This window comes from Colletotrichum gloeosporioides (genome assembly GCF_011800055.1).
Source record: "Colletotrichum gloeosporioides strain Lc1 chromosome Unknown consensus_95, whole genome shotgun sequence".
Lineage (NCBI taxonomy): Eukaryota > Fungi > Ascomycota > Sordariomycetes > Glomerellales > Glomerellaceae > Colletotrichum > Colletotrichum gloeosporioides.
This window is the reverse complement of record NW_025544740.1, coordinates 385020-400315: the sequence shown is the minus strand read 5'-3', so window position 1 is coordinate 400315 and position 15296 is coordinate 385020. Positions and strand designations below refer to the sequence as shown.

The window sequence follows — 15296 nt, the reverse complement described above, 5'->3', positions numbered from 1 at the left end:
CGTTTGCTGGGAAGGGTGTATCCCGGAGCTGCTTCCGAAAGCTGGGCAACATTGGATGGCGTGGCAAGCCGCTGACAGAAGGCAAGTATCTGGACCCATAGCCCAGGTTCATACACCATCCTAATCAACATGTTCTTTCCTATCATTTCACTCCTAGCACGAGGTAAGTGACCATGCAATGCAGTGATGGTAATGGGCGGCCATTGTCTTGGCAGCTTCTTCTTCAAAATGCCCATACTGCCGCCTTTCGACAACTCGGTTGAAACACGCCCATTTTGCGGCAGGATCCGCAATGTAGAGGTCTCTACGGCCTGAATCTATCCGTACGTTACCTGCGGTTTCGCGAAACATCCACTGCGCATTCCAAAATGACACAAACCTCCTCTGCCTCAATGCTCTTTTTCAGCTTGTCTTCAACAAGGCTGAACGTACAGCTCAAGTCCCGTTTTCATGATGTAGGGAAAGACAAGGCGGCGTGTTTGGATATCTAGGTTATCATAAATCAAGAAGAAAAAAAAACATCAACATGAACCGCAGCCACACCTCGACATAACAAGAAACTCCCGCGTCTAAATGCTTCTTGAAGCACTGGGCATACCCATATCCTGTTTTCTCATTGAAGCGTTTGTTTCTCCACCTTTTACATGCGGCGAATCTCCTGCTCGTTGGTGTACTTGTCCAGCCCGGACTCGAGGCTGCCCCACCACTCGAACAGCATGCTCTCGCAAATAAGCTTGAACCACGGCGTGAATTTGAGGTCGGGCTGCTTAAACAGGTTCTTGAGCTCGTCGGCGCTGACGTACTGCGTCGCCTGGACCTCGTTCTTGTTGGGGTTGAGGTCGACCTTGGCCTTGATGAAGAGGATGTAGTCGACTGTTGTTTCGTCCACGTCAGCGTTGTTCAATCACACACCCAGGCTCTCAAACTCACTCTCGTGCTCTCCCCACTTGCCGTCACTAGGCGCCTTGTAGTGAATGCGCGTCAGGAAGTGGAAGTCGTCGAACGGCACCTGCTTGGGGTCGATGCCGAGCTCGTGCTCGAGCTTGCGCCGCGCCGCGTTCTTGACGCCCGCCACCGAGTCCTCCAGGTTGCTGCCCGTCTCGCCGGGGATGCCCAGCGGGTGCGAGCAGCACGTGTTGGTCCACATGTCCGGGAACGTGATCTTCTCCGTCGCGCGCTGCTGCAGCAGCAACTTGTTGTCCGCGTCGAAGAGGAAGACGGAGAAGGCGCGGTGCAGGAGGCCCTTGTCGATGTTGGTCATGAGGTGGCCTGTTCCATGGAAGATCAGCCCTTGTTCTTCCTTGACGAGTACGCTAAATGCCTCCCAGACCAAGGCAAGCTAGGAAGGGGGAAGAGAAGGGGCTCCAAACTTACAAGCCTTCTTGCTCGCGTTGCCAATGGGCTTGTCGTTCTCGTCAAGGACAATGCAGACCTCGTCCATCAGGCGAATCTGCTCGGCATCGTGACCGCTCAGCGCCTCGGTGCTCGTGTCGATGTCGGGGAACAGGCGCAGGATCGACTCGGCCGTGATGGCCTCGGTACCGGTCGTCGTTGTCGTGGTCGACATTGTTGCAGCTGTTTCTTTCTCTAGCCCTTTTCCGTTTCGTTTCGTGGTATGATGAGTGGCTTCCGCGCGCGCAAAGCTGGCTTGTTGCTATACACAAAGGTACAAATTTACCGTAATAACAGAATCGAGCAGGAGTCAGACAGCAAGGTCCCGGGAGATTGCCGTGCAATATATAGAATCAAACACACAAGCAGCCGCGGTCGGAGCTTCCCCCCCCCAAAAGTGCGAAAGTGCGAGGATACCTAGGGTGGGTGTGTTTGAAGATCGGACAGTTTTCCCACACACGCCCCTCTCAAGTTTAAAATGGCGGCGAGCAGAGAAAAAAAAAGGAGGGGTTCAAGCTTCGTTGGGACACTGATTGGTGTTCCTGGTTGGTCTGGCTACTCGACAGCACCAAGGCAAGAAGAAGAAAAAAAAAAAGTGCCCCTCACTCCCTGCCCCTGCACTGATTAAATGACCCGCGGCGGTAGCGCGGTAAGCGGCAAAATAGGCACTGGAGCTGGAGTTGGAGCTATCATTCACTGTTTGCTTTCCCTCCAACACCCACTTTACACGACGGCGGCCACATGGATGTAAGCAGCAAGCATTTGGGCAAGCTGTTTGGGGAAATCACCGCCTCGCTTCGGCCACGAGGTGGTGCAAGCTGCTGAACGGAGGGGTTGGTCGAGGCCCCGGTGCCCTCCCCACCGAGCCAACCAACCTTCACTCTTGGGGGCTGCTGCCATGTCATAAGGTATCGACCCTTGCAAGACCAAGCCCAACACGGATACTTTTCTGCAGCGAGCGTGTTGCGGGTATTCGGACACAAAAGGCCTACGGAAACATTCAAAATGTTTCCGCGGTCTCAACTCATAGAGCCTCACCTCAACCTATCTTCGCCTTGAGTGTTTTCTTAAGCTTTGGTAATAACACTTAAATTAACCTATACTAACATCTGTCGTCTATCTTAAAACCCCCTCAAAGATAGAAAACAGTTCCTCGCCACACGTCCTCAGATATCCAAAGCTCTCCAAGCCCGACCTCCGCATCGCTCTCGCACCGGCCAAGCCCTTTAGGAACCCTCCCACCATCTTGAACGAACCTACCAAACGAGGGAAGAAAACCACGGACGTCCGTCATCGTCTGAGCTTTTCCATGTTGCAGTCGCAGGAAACTTCCTTACACCAAGCAGCACGCCTCCAAAGGCACCGCTGAAGTGGTAAAAAAACGGACTTGAAACGCAATCCTTCATTCGAGAACTTCTGCTGATTAGATTTGATCCCACGTAAAACTGCATCAAGGTAACCAATCCAATGGGACATAAACTTGCTTGCTGTGCTACTCATTAAGGACCAAAAGAACGACTACAAATTTGAGACGCTACAGAATGCATCATGGACATCATCGTCGCGCATTATGATTAAAACAAGACCTCCTCCTTTCTTAGGCAACTTTCCCCCTTCATGTGTGTATGCATATGCTAAAGCAGAACTTTTCTTGCCTAAAGCGATCCGATAGCTCAAAAGAAACCAACAGCAAAGTTATCGTATATGCCATCCGGTAAGGACTTTTTGTCATAAAGCAACATTTCCCTCAACGGCCAAGGAGCCCCTTCGTTTCACTGGGCGCTGTTCCTCGACTCCGCTTCCCTCGCCGCCTGGTTCCAGTCAAAGAGGACGACGAAGGCGTACTCAATGACAGATACACTGCATTCACACCCGTCAGCATTCGTTTCATCGCCGAGGGGGAGAAGACCCGCTTCATTGTCCAAAGACCAATGTAGCAAAAAACACTTACAGCGCAAGACCGCCCGTGACGCCGATCCACAACCCTTTGAGCTTCCAGTCGAGCCCGAACCCGGTCCCGAAAGACACCGGCAGCGCAATGAGGTAGTACACGACCAGGTTGGTGTACCCGCCAATAGCGGGCCGCCCGATGCCGCGCAACAGCCCGTGGGCACCCGCGGTGAGGCCGTCAAAGACCTGCATCAGCGCGCACAGCGGCAGCACGTCCGCCACGATGGCGATGACCTCCTCATCGCTCGTGAATAGCTTGGGCACCTGGAAACGCAGACTACTGAACACCGTGAAGTTGAACAGGCCCACGATGAGAGCTGCGGCGAATGCCTGGCACAGCACGTTAGCTTGTCCTACTTTAAATCCCGAAACAAGTGGCAGAAATTCAGACGATTCAAGCGGGAAGGCTAGTGAAAACTTACCACTCTGGCGGTAGTCTTTGCCGCATCCACCAACCCTGCACCGATGAGGTTGGCGATTCTGGTGGACGCGGCGATGCTGACTGGGAATGGGATCTGGTACGTGATGGCTGTCAGCGTGAGCACGATGCTTTGCGCCGCCAGGTACTCCGCTCCAAAGTGGCTCGAGAACAGCGTCAGGACCTCGAACGCCATGTACTCGGCCTCAATCATGATCATACCCGGCAGCGCCAGGCGCAGCATGGGTCCCCAGTTGGACAGGGCGCGACTGCTGAAACCGCCCCAGCATTGAGAGCCGTTGACGAAGCGCACGTAGAGGAATAGCAGCAGCGGGAGCAGATTCTGGGTGAAGACGACGGCGACGGGCGCGCCAATGTAGCCCCAGTTGAGATGCCAGACCAGAAACCAGTTGACAAAGACATTGATGGGCGCCGCAATCAGGAGCACCCACGTCGTTGCCTGAAACAGACCCTGCGCTTGCACGAACCGCTTCCCGCCTTCGAAGCAGACGAAAGCTGGACCGCCCAGAATCAGCACGCGCAGGTAGATGCCAGCGAGCCGCGCGGATTCAGGCTCCGGGATGATGGCGCCCAGGACCGCGTCTCCGAAGAACCACAACACGGCCAACGGCAGGAAGCACATGAGCAGGAAGTACGTCATGCGCTGCAGCTGTAGACCGACCAAGTGACGGTGCCCAGAGCCGTACGCCTGGGCGCAGAGAGTGTCGAGACTGGTTGCGAGACCCTGGAAAGGAGCGTAGCAGGTAATAGTCGCGGTCATGGACGCCAGACTGACGGCTCCGAGCTCCATCTTGCCGATGCGGCCAACGGTGAAGATGGACACGACGTTGATAGAGTACTGCAACATAAAAGTAACAACCAGGGGAGCCGCATACTGAACTATAGTCTTGGACTCGCGCTGCCATGTCGTGCGGAGATGACCCGTCGCGACGGCAGCTTCCCACTGCTCGTTGAGGTGCTCGTGGCCGTCCTCCGGGGCTCCGGGCGCGGGGGTGGTACCGGCCAGCAGGGGAGTTGACTCGGTCGGACGACGAACGACAATCTGCGGGGCTTCCTCGTCGTGAGGCTCAAGCGGGACCTTTGTACTGAAGAGACGACGGTATGCGCGGCGGTAGAAAGGCTCGTGTGGTGGTCGGGGGTGTTTTGGCGGGAGGACGTGGTTGTCGCGGAGTAGACTCCGCTCGGCATCGCGTGACTGCTTCTTCTCGACGCGGGTCAGGAATGGCGGCTCCTCCAAGTCGACAGTCTGCGGGTTCATGACCGGGCGCGATGTGCCAAAGGCGACACCGCTGGGCCGGCGGTAGAAAAGAGGTCCTTCCTGCTCGTCGGACTCTGAGGCGGAGCCGACAGCATCCTCGTTCTCGTTGACATATTCTTCGTCTGAGCACTCTGCCAGATCCCTGGCCAGGAGTTCTTGGGCGGTTGGTGTTCCTGAGCGGAAAGAGGAGCTGAGCTGCGAGACGAAGTCGCGGCTTGAGGATGCCGCCTTGATTGGGATTGAGCGGTCGTCGCCCATGTTTTCGGTGGTTGATGTTGATCGTTGAAGGTTTCCTTCTTGTCCCTATTCAGCCAGCCGACGTTTTCTCTCTAGATCTTTGTTTTTCAACGGTCGAGATTCCGGCGCAATGATGTAAGTGATCGCCAAGCCAGTTCCAATCCGACCAGAAGCTCGTGTCTTGAATGTTTGGTGAGACGGCGGCGATATAAACAAGGCGATGAGCGGCGTGGTGTGCCGAGACCGGTGTGCTCACTTCTCCAAAAGGGCCGGTTGCGCTCCCGATGTATTACTCTTATGCGCCAGCAGAGACGGACACAACGTCGCAGGCGTACCAATGGCCCGTGAAACCTCGTCGTATGATTCGTTTCTTTTTTTTCTTCGTCTGTCAGCAGGTCAGCAGCGGCGACGACAATGCCAGGAAGTAAACAACGATAGGAGGAAACTCGGGGAGAAAAGGAGTCGGAGGAGGGTACCGGGCAGACTAGATAGAAAGATAGGCAAGTAAGCGCGGCTCGCTGCCCACGGCGTGGCACACCTCCAGCAAGGTTGGTTGATATTGGACGATGCAGTATGAGTGGTTCCCGAGGCAAAAGCTGGGGAATCTGACCATCTTAAGACGCGCCCGTAATAATTGTGAGCAAGATCGCGCCGGCCGACAAGGACGGGAGCTGCGTTTCCCAGGGTCCCCCCCTCCATCCGACCCTGCTTGCCTCCCCGGCGGTCGCCATTGCCCGCCGTGTCTCTCTGATCTGTCATGGGAAAGTGCGGCTAGAACATGGCGGTTGGTGCTTCCCATGTCGCCATACCCACTCAGTCCTGCCTGTCTGCCCGCCTGCAATTGCGCTACTGGGCTGCCCACTACCTCGCCAAGCCGTCCCGTCCACGGGTTGTCCTGTCATCCTCCTCGGCCTGCCTTAGTCGCCATTGTGAGAACTTGCCTACCTCACAGAGTACGGATACAAGCGTGTCACTTACAGGGCGCACACACAGGGCGCACGCACGCTCTCCGCAACTGATCTGCCATGCAATCAATCTTGGAATCGCCTGACTCACCAACCAATGACATAACAGGGAAAGGCCGCTGAAATGCTGCATTAAGCATGTCTCTCACCATCTCCCCCAACCTCACGTTCAGCTGTTCGCTTTCCCGTCCATACCATGCACCGTCACCCATCACCCAAAAAATCCACCACCCAAACACACCCCAGAGATAACACGAACACGGCCATCCTCCGACTCCGCCGCGCAAACCGACCGGGACCCCGGATTCAAGCACTGCCCAACGGCCCGACCAGCCCATCGCCTTTTCGTCGCCTTTTCCTTCTTCTCTCACCTAGCCACATACAAAAAAAGTACACCATCCGAGGCGATGCCTGCTTGCCCATCGCCCCTCCCTCCTAACCCCGACCCCCGGTCCCCCCGCCACGCACCCGATGCTTGTCGTTGCCCACATCTGGATGGCCGACCCTCCCACCAACACGCACTAGCGAAGCCGAACGACACCCAGCAGGGGCGAACACCACTGTCGCAACCCGCAAATCGGCGTCCTACGCCGTCCCGTCCCCAATCACTCGCTCGGCTTGGTGGTGCAGTTTGCAGTGGACACTGGAGGGTCTGCATGCCTGTCTCTCCGTCCCCCGTCAAGGGTCCCCCCTATGCCTATCTATCCCGTCTTCCCCGTTCCCCGTATCGCGAACAGGCAATATCCCACTACCAACCATTGTGACGTGTATTACGTACAGGGAAGACGAACGACAATTCATCGTGGCCGCCATTATCTCCCTCTCTCTCTCACACTCTCGTTCTGTGACTCAATGGGTAGGTTTCCGTGACCTGAGCATCCTGGGCTGGCCTACTCGCCTGCTTCTGTACCAACCTTTTCCAGAAATCGAGCAGTAGGCAGCATATCGTGGACAAAAACACCATTCACAACATGACAATCAAAGAACTCCCTTTAGAAAGGGTAAACAACGCCGTGTCATTGCAATATCGATCCGTCTATTCGTGGGATCCCATCTGTCTGATGCTGTTCCTCATGCCACTCGCAGATGTAGAATTACTATACAGTGTATCGTGTCCCAGCCCCGAGCCTGAACCAACGATCCCAAGACCCCAAATCAGTCATAACGCTCTATTTGTCCGCCTCCCAGTCGGGGTTCTATCATTCGTTAGCAACATTCCTCAAACACATCCACGGAATTAGAATTAGCTCACCTTCTTCAGAATGACCAGTCCCTCTAGTGTGCTGTTCAAGCTGATGTACTGCTCATCTTCAAGCTCGGCACGCTCTCCGTACGCCAGGACGACCGGCGTGCTCTGTGTTTGCCAGCCCGTGATCGTCTTGGGGCGACCGGCCTGGCCGACAACGTCCACCGCTTGACCAACGCGGACGTTGACCTTGAGGGGCTTGAGGTCCTCGTCCAGCGTCACCAGGAAACGAGGGTGCATCGCCGTGACCAAGAAGTAAAGCAGGTAGTGCGAGTTTGATGTGATGAACTGCTTCGCGTCGATCATGGCAACCAGCACTGAGAGCAGACCGGACGCGGCAACACGGGAGAGGACGTTGCGGTCCGTGTGGAAGGGGTTGACAGACATGGTTCCCTTGCCCATGTGCAGAAGACCCTGCGCGATGCGCACCATGAAGAGAGACTCCTGGTCGCGGTGGTAGAAGCTGGCCAGCTGGCGGAGTAGCTGAGCCAATCTGGCGTTGTTGGTGCCAGCACCCAACAGACCCATGGCGAAGATGGCGTTAATGGCAACATCGTTGTCGTTGTCGTGACTGTATCTTGAGAGCGTGTCGTAGACCTTCATCTGGGGGTTGCTGGGGCTAATGAGACCCATGGCCAGGGGAACTGCCCTCCTGATATTGGGCTCGCCGTAGTGCATGAGATGACCAAACTGGCGCAAAACCATCTCCTGGCCGACATCCTCGCCCATCGCAACGAGGGCGATACCGAGGACGGCATACGACTGGAGGAGCTCGTCGCCCTTCTTCTCGTCAGAGTCCTCAATGTGCTCGTTGCAGATGTGCAGAAGCTCCTGAATCTTCAGAACGGCACCAGTGCCTGCCCAGGCGCAAATCTCCGCCAGAACGGCTGTGGGCTTAGCCATGGGGTGATCAACAGCCTTAAGCGTCTCAAGAATGACATCTACCTCCTCTTGGCGGCCGAAGAAGAGCAGACCAAGACCAAGGGCAAGGAATCGGGTCCACTTGTCGGTGAGCTGGTTCTTGCGCTCGTCGTCCAGTAGCGTGGTGACGATCGCCTCGCTGACTTCGGGGTTAGAAGAGCCCGTGAAGATGAGACCGCAGGACAACGCGGCCATGGCGGAGATCTGCATCTCTTGGGAAGAGTCGGTGATGATGGGCAGCAAGAGCTCCAGCAGCATCTCGTTGTTGGAACCCGCGTAGGAGAGACCCAGGCCCATGATGGAGGCCGTCCGGACGAGGGGGTTCTTGTGGTGCAGCTTGTCCTCGTCACCCAGCAGAGCCAATGCGGGCTCAGAGTCAACGCGGGCTCCGGAGTTCATGATACCAATAGCAAGCATGGAACCAGCCAGGATCTCGGGCTCTGCAGCGTACGTGTACTTGTCGATCTTGTCCAAGCCGGCCTCGACATCCCACAAGAGCAGAGTACCCAGGGAAGCCACCGTCGACATCATGCCGTCACCCTTCGTCTTCCACACCCAGCTTTCCTTGTCCTGCTCCACCAGCATCATCTTGTCGTTGCCAAAGCCGGCGTTAACGAAAGCGTTCACAAAGGCGGCGGCCAAGTTGTGCCTGGCGGAATCCAGGTTGGTCATTCCAGCAACACGGCTGCTCTCGAGATGGCTCTTGTAGATGTCCTCGGTCGTCTTGGGGTCAAGAATGTTGAGCTCCTTACCCAGAGACTTGAAGTGGTCAGAGAGCTTGAGGTTGGACAAGCACTCGACGATCGCATTGTCGCCCTCATCGGTGGGCAAGTCCAGCACGATCCGTTGGCGCGCAATCAAAAATGCAAGCTGCTTCTTGAGGGCGGGGTCACCAGCCTTCTCGAAATCATCCTTGATCAGATCGACATCGTTCAGACGGATAGCCAGAGTCATTGCCAGAGTGTACTCCTTGTACTTGAGGTAGATGTCGTGGGCGGTCCTAAGGAAGAGCTCGTTGTCGGGGTAGGTGAGGAGGTTGACCATGCTGACCATGTACAGGCACACACGTCCGTAGGTGTCCTTGTCGAGGTAGTTGGGGATCTGGTCCATGATCTCGAGTTCGCTCATCAGGTCTACGGCATCGGCCTCGGCGTTGCTCTGGAGGAACAGAGGAATGAGGATCAGGGCGAGATCGACCAGGTCCTTTGTGGGCTCGTCGGCGTTTATCCTCTTTCCGTAAACCTCGCCAATCTCAAGGGCCAGATGCCTGGTGTATTCGTGACCCCAGGAGCCAATATCGGATGACGGTGCCAGCAGGCGGTACTTGAGGGTATCTTGTCGGTCTTCGTCTGAATACGTCATGCCAATCACTGACAGGACATCCGCGAGTGAGACCTTGTTGTCGCCCTCTGGCCAGTCCTCGTACAGTTTTGTCATCGTCTCGTAGTGTGGTCTGAGGAACTTGAGGGGCTTCGGCACGGCCGTCATTGAGGAGGTCGACGTCTTGATGAAGTTCTTCATGGCCTCCAAGGCCGGCTTGTAGAGGGAGGAGTCGGATTCCTGGGTTCAATTATCAGCATATTGTTCAATAAGACCCTTCTTGGTGAGACTGCACACACCGTCAGACGCTCGACAAGCATGTCCAGCTCGTTCTTGAGCTGTTGATCCTCTTCGCTGAGCTCCTCCGCGGCTGCAAACGGTTAGCCACCTGCACCTTCCAGCTCGTCCTGAGATGCTCTCACAATCGATGATTTTCTCATCCTCATTCTTGCCGTTGACCTGGGTCTTGTCCTTCTTGCCGTCCTCCACGGCCTTGCCCTTGCCCTTGTCGGCGGCGGTGGGCTTCTCACTGTCCTGCGCCATCTTGACGTAGTGTTGTGGACTCTGGGCGGGCGGGATACGTCCTCGGGATTTTGGTCAAGAATGGGCGCGGAGATGGAAGTATCGATAGGAAATAATACACCGGTCGATGATTGCTGTCGGGAGAGGTTGAGGTCGTGAGTGGTTCAAATCGAGAGGGATGGAAGGTGGGAGAGCTTTGTTGTAAAGCTAAGCAGCATCGAAGCTCCCGTCCCTGGTTACGCGAGCAGCCTTGCAGCCTGCTTGCTGTGCACAGACCTTCGATACACGTGACCCGGACTTGTCATCAATCGTCCTGCCGGTTCCGTCGCAAGTACCCCGGGGCCGGGTCTTATCGATAAGCCATCCCACCTTGATGGTGGGCAAAATATCGAACTTTTCGTTTGACTTGGGCCGCGAAACGAGGTGTGATATCTCGGTTCCCCGTGCAAGCGTCTATTTTCGGCCAGAGAAACCCCATCAAACCCAACTAGGACAATCGCAAACTCGGAAAGATGCATTTGGATACCAAGGCGCTGCGCCATCTGGCCTCCGAGGACTGGAAAGTCCTCGCAGCTGTACGAATTCTACCCCTCCATGACCCCTCGCAGCCCACTTACAGGTGCCCCAGGTTGAGCAAGGCAGCAAAAATCACGAGCTGGTTCCGACTGTGTTAATCGAGAAGCTGTCGCGACTCCGTGGTGGCGCAAATGGCGTGCATAAGTCAATCTCCAACCTCGCCAAGGTCGGCCTCATTGCCCGCGTCAAGGAGGCCAAGTACGACGGTTACCGATTGTCCTATGGAGGTCTCGACTACCTTGCCATGCACACCTACTCGACGCGAAAGGAGGTCTACAGCGTGGGAAGCAGAGTCGGTGTTGGAAAGGAGAGCGACATCATGATGGTTGCCGACGACAAGGGCAAGCAGCTCATCCTCAAGATCCACAGGTTGGGTCGCATTTCTTTCCGTACCGTCAAGTCCAACCGAGACTATCTCAAGAAGAACCAGTCGGGATCATGGATGTACCTCTCGCGCTTAGCTGCCATGAAGGAGTTTGCCTTTATGAAGGCGCTCAAGGCAGAGGGCTTTCCCGTACCCGATCCCATTGCCCAGAACCGACACACCATCGTCATGTCCTTCATCGACTCCTTTCCCCTTCGCCAGATATCTGCGGTTCCGGACCCGGCTCCGTTGTACGCCGAGCTGATCGATCTGATCCTGCGTCTGGCCAAGCACGGACTCATCCACGGTGATTTCAACGAATTTAACATCCTGATCAAGGAAGAGACGACCACCACGAAGACAGAGGAAGGCGAGGAGGAAACAATCAAGCTAGTTCCCATCGTCATTGACTTCCCACAGATGGTTTCCATGGAGCACACTAACGCCGAAATGTACTTTGACCGAGATGTCAACTGCATCAAGCGATTCTTCCAAAAGAGATTCCACTTCACACCCACCACCCCGGGCCCCTTTTATAAGGATGCGAAGAAGACGGTTGGGAAGGATGGTGCGACCCGACTCGACGCAACCGTCGAGGCATCTGGCTTTACCAAGAAAATGGCCAAAGATCTGGAGAAGGCCATTCAAGAGCAGGCCTCATCCAAAGACAATGGCCTGGACGGTGAGGCTGGAGAGGACTACGATGATGAAGACGAGGAAGATGATGATGATGAGGAGGAGGAGGAGGAGGACGAGGCGGAGGACGAAGAGCCTGTTGTCGGTGGCCATGACGACAAGGCTGGCGAGGGACAGGAACAAATAGATACCCAAAAGTTTTCGAAGTTGACGGTAACGTAGACATGACACATCACTTGAAAAATAAACACGATTGAAATTCGTCCGTTCTTCTTCGTGCCACCGCCAAGCAGGTTGAAACTTCGTTGGATGGCATGTCACAACAAAACATTAGACATAAGTATGGCAAAGGACAAAGCTCCGTCCCAATTGAATTGCCCCCAAAAAAGCTAAAGTACAAGAAGAATTAGAGCTGGCCCAACCGGGCTGAATGCGGCAAGAGTATCAGCTACCTCAGAGCATAACATGTTCCCTGATCAAAAACCGATACTGCCATTTGTTGCGGCGCCCAGAATACCCGAAGACTGTGCGGCAAAACGTGAATGATGTACCCCGAAAATGCAAATGCTCCTGACAATTCTCTCACTTCTGCTCCTTTTGCTCCTTTCTCTCCTTCTTCACAACGGGCGAAGACTGGGTGCTGACAATGACCGGTGTGGTCGCGTCGGCATGGATTGTCACGCCCTCGTCGCTATCGTCGGCATTGCTGGCCTCGACGGAGACCTCAACGGCCGATCTGCAAAAGCAAGTTAGTCAAGAAGAACGCTCCAATGGCGAGGGTGGTCACAGTACTGGGGTTTTCCCTGAACAGTGTTGCCCGCCTGGTAGCCCTCAGACTTGACGCCCTTGCCCATGCGATCCAAACCGCTAGTCAAAGAGCGAGGCGCATATGCGCTGTGCAAGGTCAGTATATGTCTTCCGAGGCAGACCGAAGAAACACTCACGTGTGGGCGGTTGCATGCAAGGCACGCTTCCAAGCTGGCTGGTTGTACATGTTGGGCTGGATGCCAACAAGAGGAGTGCCATAGGCACCAATGTTGTACTCATTGGTTCGGAACTGGCGACGTTCGGCAGTGACACGCTTCAACTCCTTCTGACCAGGAGTATCGGCATAGCGGATGTTCATGACCATTCCCTCTTCGCCGATGGGGATGCCGTTGAACTGCTTGATGACAGCGTCGCAGACGTCTCTAGACTCGAAGCTGGTGATGTTGTCAGTGCCAAAGCCCAAAGCATCAGAGACGAGAGCAACCATACCGAGCGAAGCCAACGCCACGGCTGTTGCCCATGCTGTCACGAAGGATTTTGGAGGACATGATATGGTAGCCCCTGAAAATGTCGCCGAGGTCCTGGGAAAGTCAGCCAAGTCAATCTTGTCTGTGTGAGTGGTGGCACTCACGTTCTCGGTGAGACTCTTGGGGAGGTTCGAGATGTACAAGTTGGTAGATCCCTCGTCACCCTCGGCCTTGAGACGAGAGTTGAAAGATTCCTAGAAGAAATGTCAGACGATGTGCTTGCATGGAGGAGTGACGAATGACTTACACGAGCGAAGCCGACCTCGTATCCCAGACGATGGAAGCCCCGAATGCACATCTCCGAGTCGCGAACGTCGAAGAACTTGGCGAAACCAAAGCCCTTGCAAGCACCAGTTGCGGTATCGATGATGGCCTTGGAAGTCTCGACCTCACCGAAACGAGATGCAAAGCGGTACAAGAGCTCGTCATCAGTGGTGGGGTGAAGACCACGAATGTAGACATTGCGGTTGCCGGGGATGCGGTTCTCCAGGCTCTGGTCCAAAGTCTTCATCTGAGCAGCAGGAGTGAAGACGGCGGGGACAGCCTTGGGGATAGGAGGCTCTTGCTTGAGCATCTCCTCCAGGTTGCGGTCAACCGGAATGCTGATGACGCCGTGCTTGGCAGCAGGTTCAACGAACATGTTGGGACCAACGATCTGTTGGGGAGATGGGGTGGTGTAAGTAGAACGGTCGAGAGCAGCGACGCGAGGGCCCTTGTCATTCTTGGCACCGTTGTAGAATGGAGTCGTGGGGGCTGACTCTGTGGTGCTGTAAGAACCACCACTGTGACGGCGGTTCTCAAGACCAGGAACGTCGTTGTGGTTGCGGTTCGTACGATCCTGGAGGACCGCATTGCCGCTGACTGCACGACCAGGTGTGAACGGCATCATGCCATAGGGAACGTAAGGATTGAACTGTCCAGGGGCAGCCAGATAGCCGCCGGCGGCGGGGCCATAGGGACCTTGAGAGAGCTGGTCCATGCCCATGGCGGCACCGGGCAGATGGGGAGCGAGGATGTAATCCTGAGGAACCATGTACGTATGGGCGCTCATCTGGCCCATGCCGGTGCCATTGTGACCCATGCTATGGCCCAGAGACATGCCCTGGAACGAGCTCATGGCACCGGTCAAGGAGTCGACGTTAGATACCATGCCGGGAAGCTGGTTCTCGGGATACTGAGGGACGTGGTGGTTGCCGGCTCCGGCGAAGGCAACGGAGTGCTTGGAGTCCATGGCGTGAGTCTGATAAGACATAGTCATGTCCGAGGTCTGGAAAGGCTGCTGTCAGCGACTCTGTGACTGCGAGGAGACGACGCCCGTGGACGGTGGTATGACAGGGAGGTGTTCCGAGAGCAACTTACTTCGAACGATGCCAGATGCTTCCAAGAAGCGGGGAGAGTGGTTAATTGGGGGAACCTGGAGGGGGAACTCAGTCAATATTAACGATGCATTGACCAGCGGAGGTCAACGAAGGTGAGGACCAGTGTGGCTCCGATTTGGGGCATGATGACAGGAAATGGACGCCCGTTTTCCTGGACCTGGCATTGGGGGCGCTTGACGCAGACATGGATGCAGATGAGGTCCAGGACACGGGGAAAGCCCTTGAAGTGTAAAGTCGACCAACGTCAGACATCATCGCCACTCACCTTTGTTGTCTGGGGATGAATCAAGGCCTTGGAACCAGGACGAGCTCGATCGACGCCGACAATGGCAAATGTTGTTACCAAAGACTCTGTGGAGAAGCGAGTGATCAGTAAAAAAGATGGAACAAGCTATCGGGAGCAACTGAGTCAAAGAGACTGTGGGAGAATGGTTGGAACAAGAGTGGTGGTGATGCTGTGGCCGGGAGAAGAGATGGAGGAGGGGGGACGACGGGAGACGAGGAGATAATAAAGGGGCGACGGATGCTGTACTCCATACCTAAGGATACTTGCTTCCTTTCCAGTCAAGGCCCCTTTGAAGAGGAGGAAGCTGCCAGAATGGTCTTTCTGGAAGGCAACCTAACGTATTTTGATGCTTGGCTGGGAAGGAGATGATGTTGTTGGGAGGAAGACACAGAAGGGGGTGACGATGTCAGCGGAGACACCGGAAGGTGATTCTTTCCCAGACGACCAGGGCGGGAGCTCCTTGCGGGGCCTGACTTCCTTCACAGATGCTGTTCCTGCCTGTCACCTTCC

The 15296-nt window shown here is 55.5% G+C and overlaps 5 protein-coding genes across 5 annotated transcripts; 1 reads left to right on the top strand and 4 right to left on the bottom strand.

Annotated features, from left to right (window-relative positions):
- Nucleotides 1-640: 640 nt before the first annotated feature.
- On the bottom strand, nucleotides 641-1567 carry GCG54_00013269 (Isopentenyl-diphosphate Delta-isomerase; the record flags this gene model as incomplete). The annotated part of the gene is made up of 3 exons (XM_045413127.1): nucleotides 641-873; nucleotides 931-1269; nucleotides 1375-1567. 3 exons carry the CDS (start codon nucleotides 1565-1567, stop codon nucleotides 641-643), a joined length of 765 nt encoding a protein of 254 aa, XP_045257688.1.
- Nucleotides 1568-3164: 1597 nt separating this feature from the next.
- On the bottom strand, nucleotides 3165-5297 carry GCG54_00013268 (putative transporter; the record flags this gene model as incomplete). Its single annotated transcript, XM_045413126.1, has 3 exons — nucleotides 3165-3252; nucleotides 3344-3672; nucleotides 3765-5297. 3 exons carry the CDS (start codon nucleotides 5295-5297, stop codon nucleotides 3165-3167), a joined length of 1950 nt encoding a protein of 649 aa, XP_045257687.1.
- A 2113-nt stretch (nucleotides 5298-7410) lies between these two features.
- Nucleotides 7411-10271, bottom strand: GCG54_00013267 (26S proteasome regulatory subunit rpn-1; the record flags this gene model as incomplete). The annotated part of the gene is made up of 4 exons (XM_045413125.1): nucleotides 7411-7437; nucleotides 7494-9968; nucleotides 10028-10098; nucleotides 10151-10271. The coding sequence occupies 4 exons, from the start codon at nucleotides 10269-10271 to the stop codon at nucleotides 7411-7413; spliced, it is 2694 nt and encodes an 897-aa protein (XP_045257686.1).
- Nucleotides 10272-10762: 491 nt separating this feature from the next.
- GCG54_00013266 (Serine/threonine-protein kinase rio2) lies at nucleotides 10763-12048 on the top strand (the record flags this gene model as incomplete). The annotated part of the gene is made up of 2 exons (XM_045413124.1): nucleotides 10763-10825; nucleotides 10870-12048. The coding sequence occupies 2 exons, from the start codon at nucleotides 10763-10765 to the stop codon at nucleotides 12046-12048; spliced, it is 1242 nt and encodes a 413-aa protein (XP_045257685.1).
- A 360-nt stretch (nucleotides 12049-12408) lies between these two features.
- On the bottom strand, nucleotides 12409-14379 carry GCG54_00013265 (RNA-binding motif single-stranded-interacting protein 3; the record flags this gene model as incomplete). Its single annotated transcript, XM_045413123.1, has 6 exons — nucleotides 12409-12562; nucleotides 12619-12720; nucleotides 12771-13028; nucleotides 13084-13175; nucleotides 13226-13315; nucleotides 13369-14379. The coding sequence occupies 6 exons, from the start codon at nucleotides 14377-14379 to the stop codon at nucleotides 12409-12411; spliced, it is 1707 nt and encodes a 568-aa protein (XP_045257684.1).
- Between the last annotated feature and the right edge of the window lie 917 nt (nucleotides 14380-15296).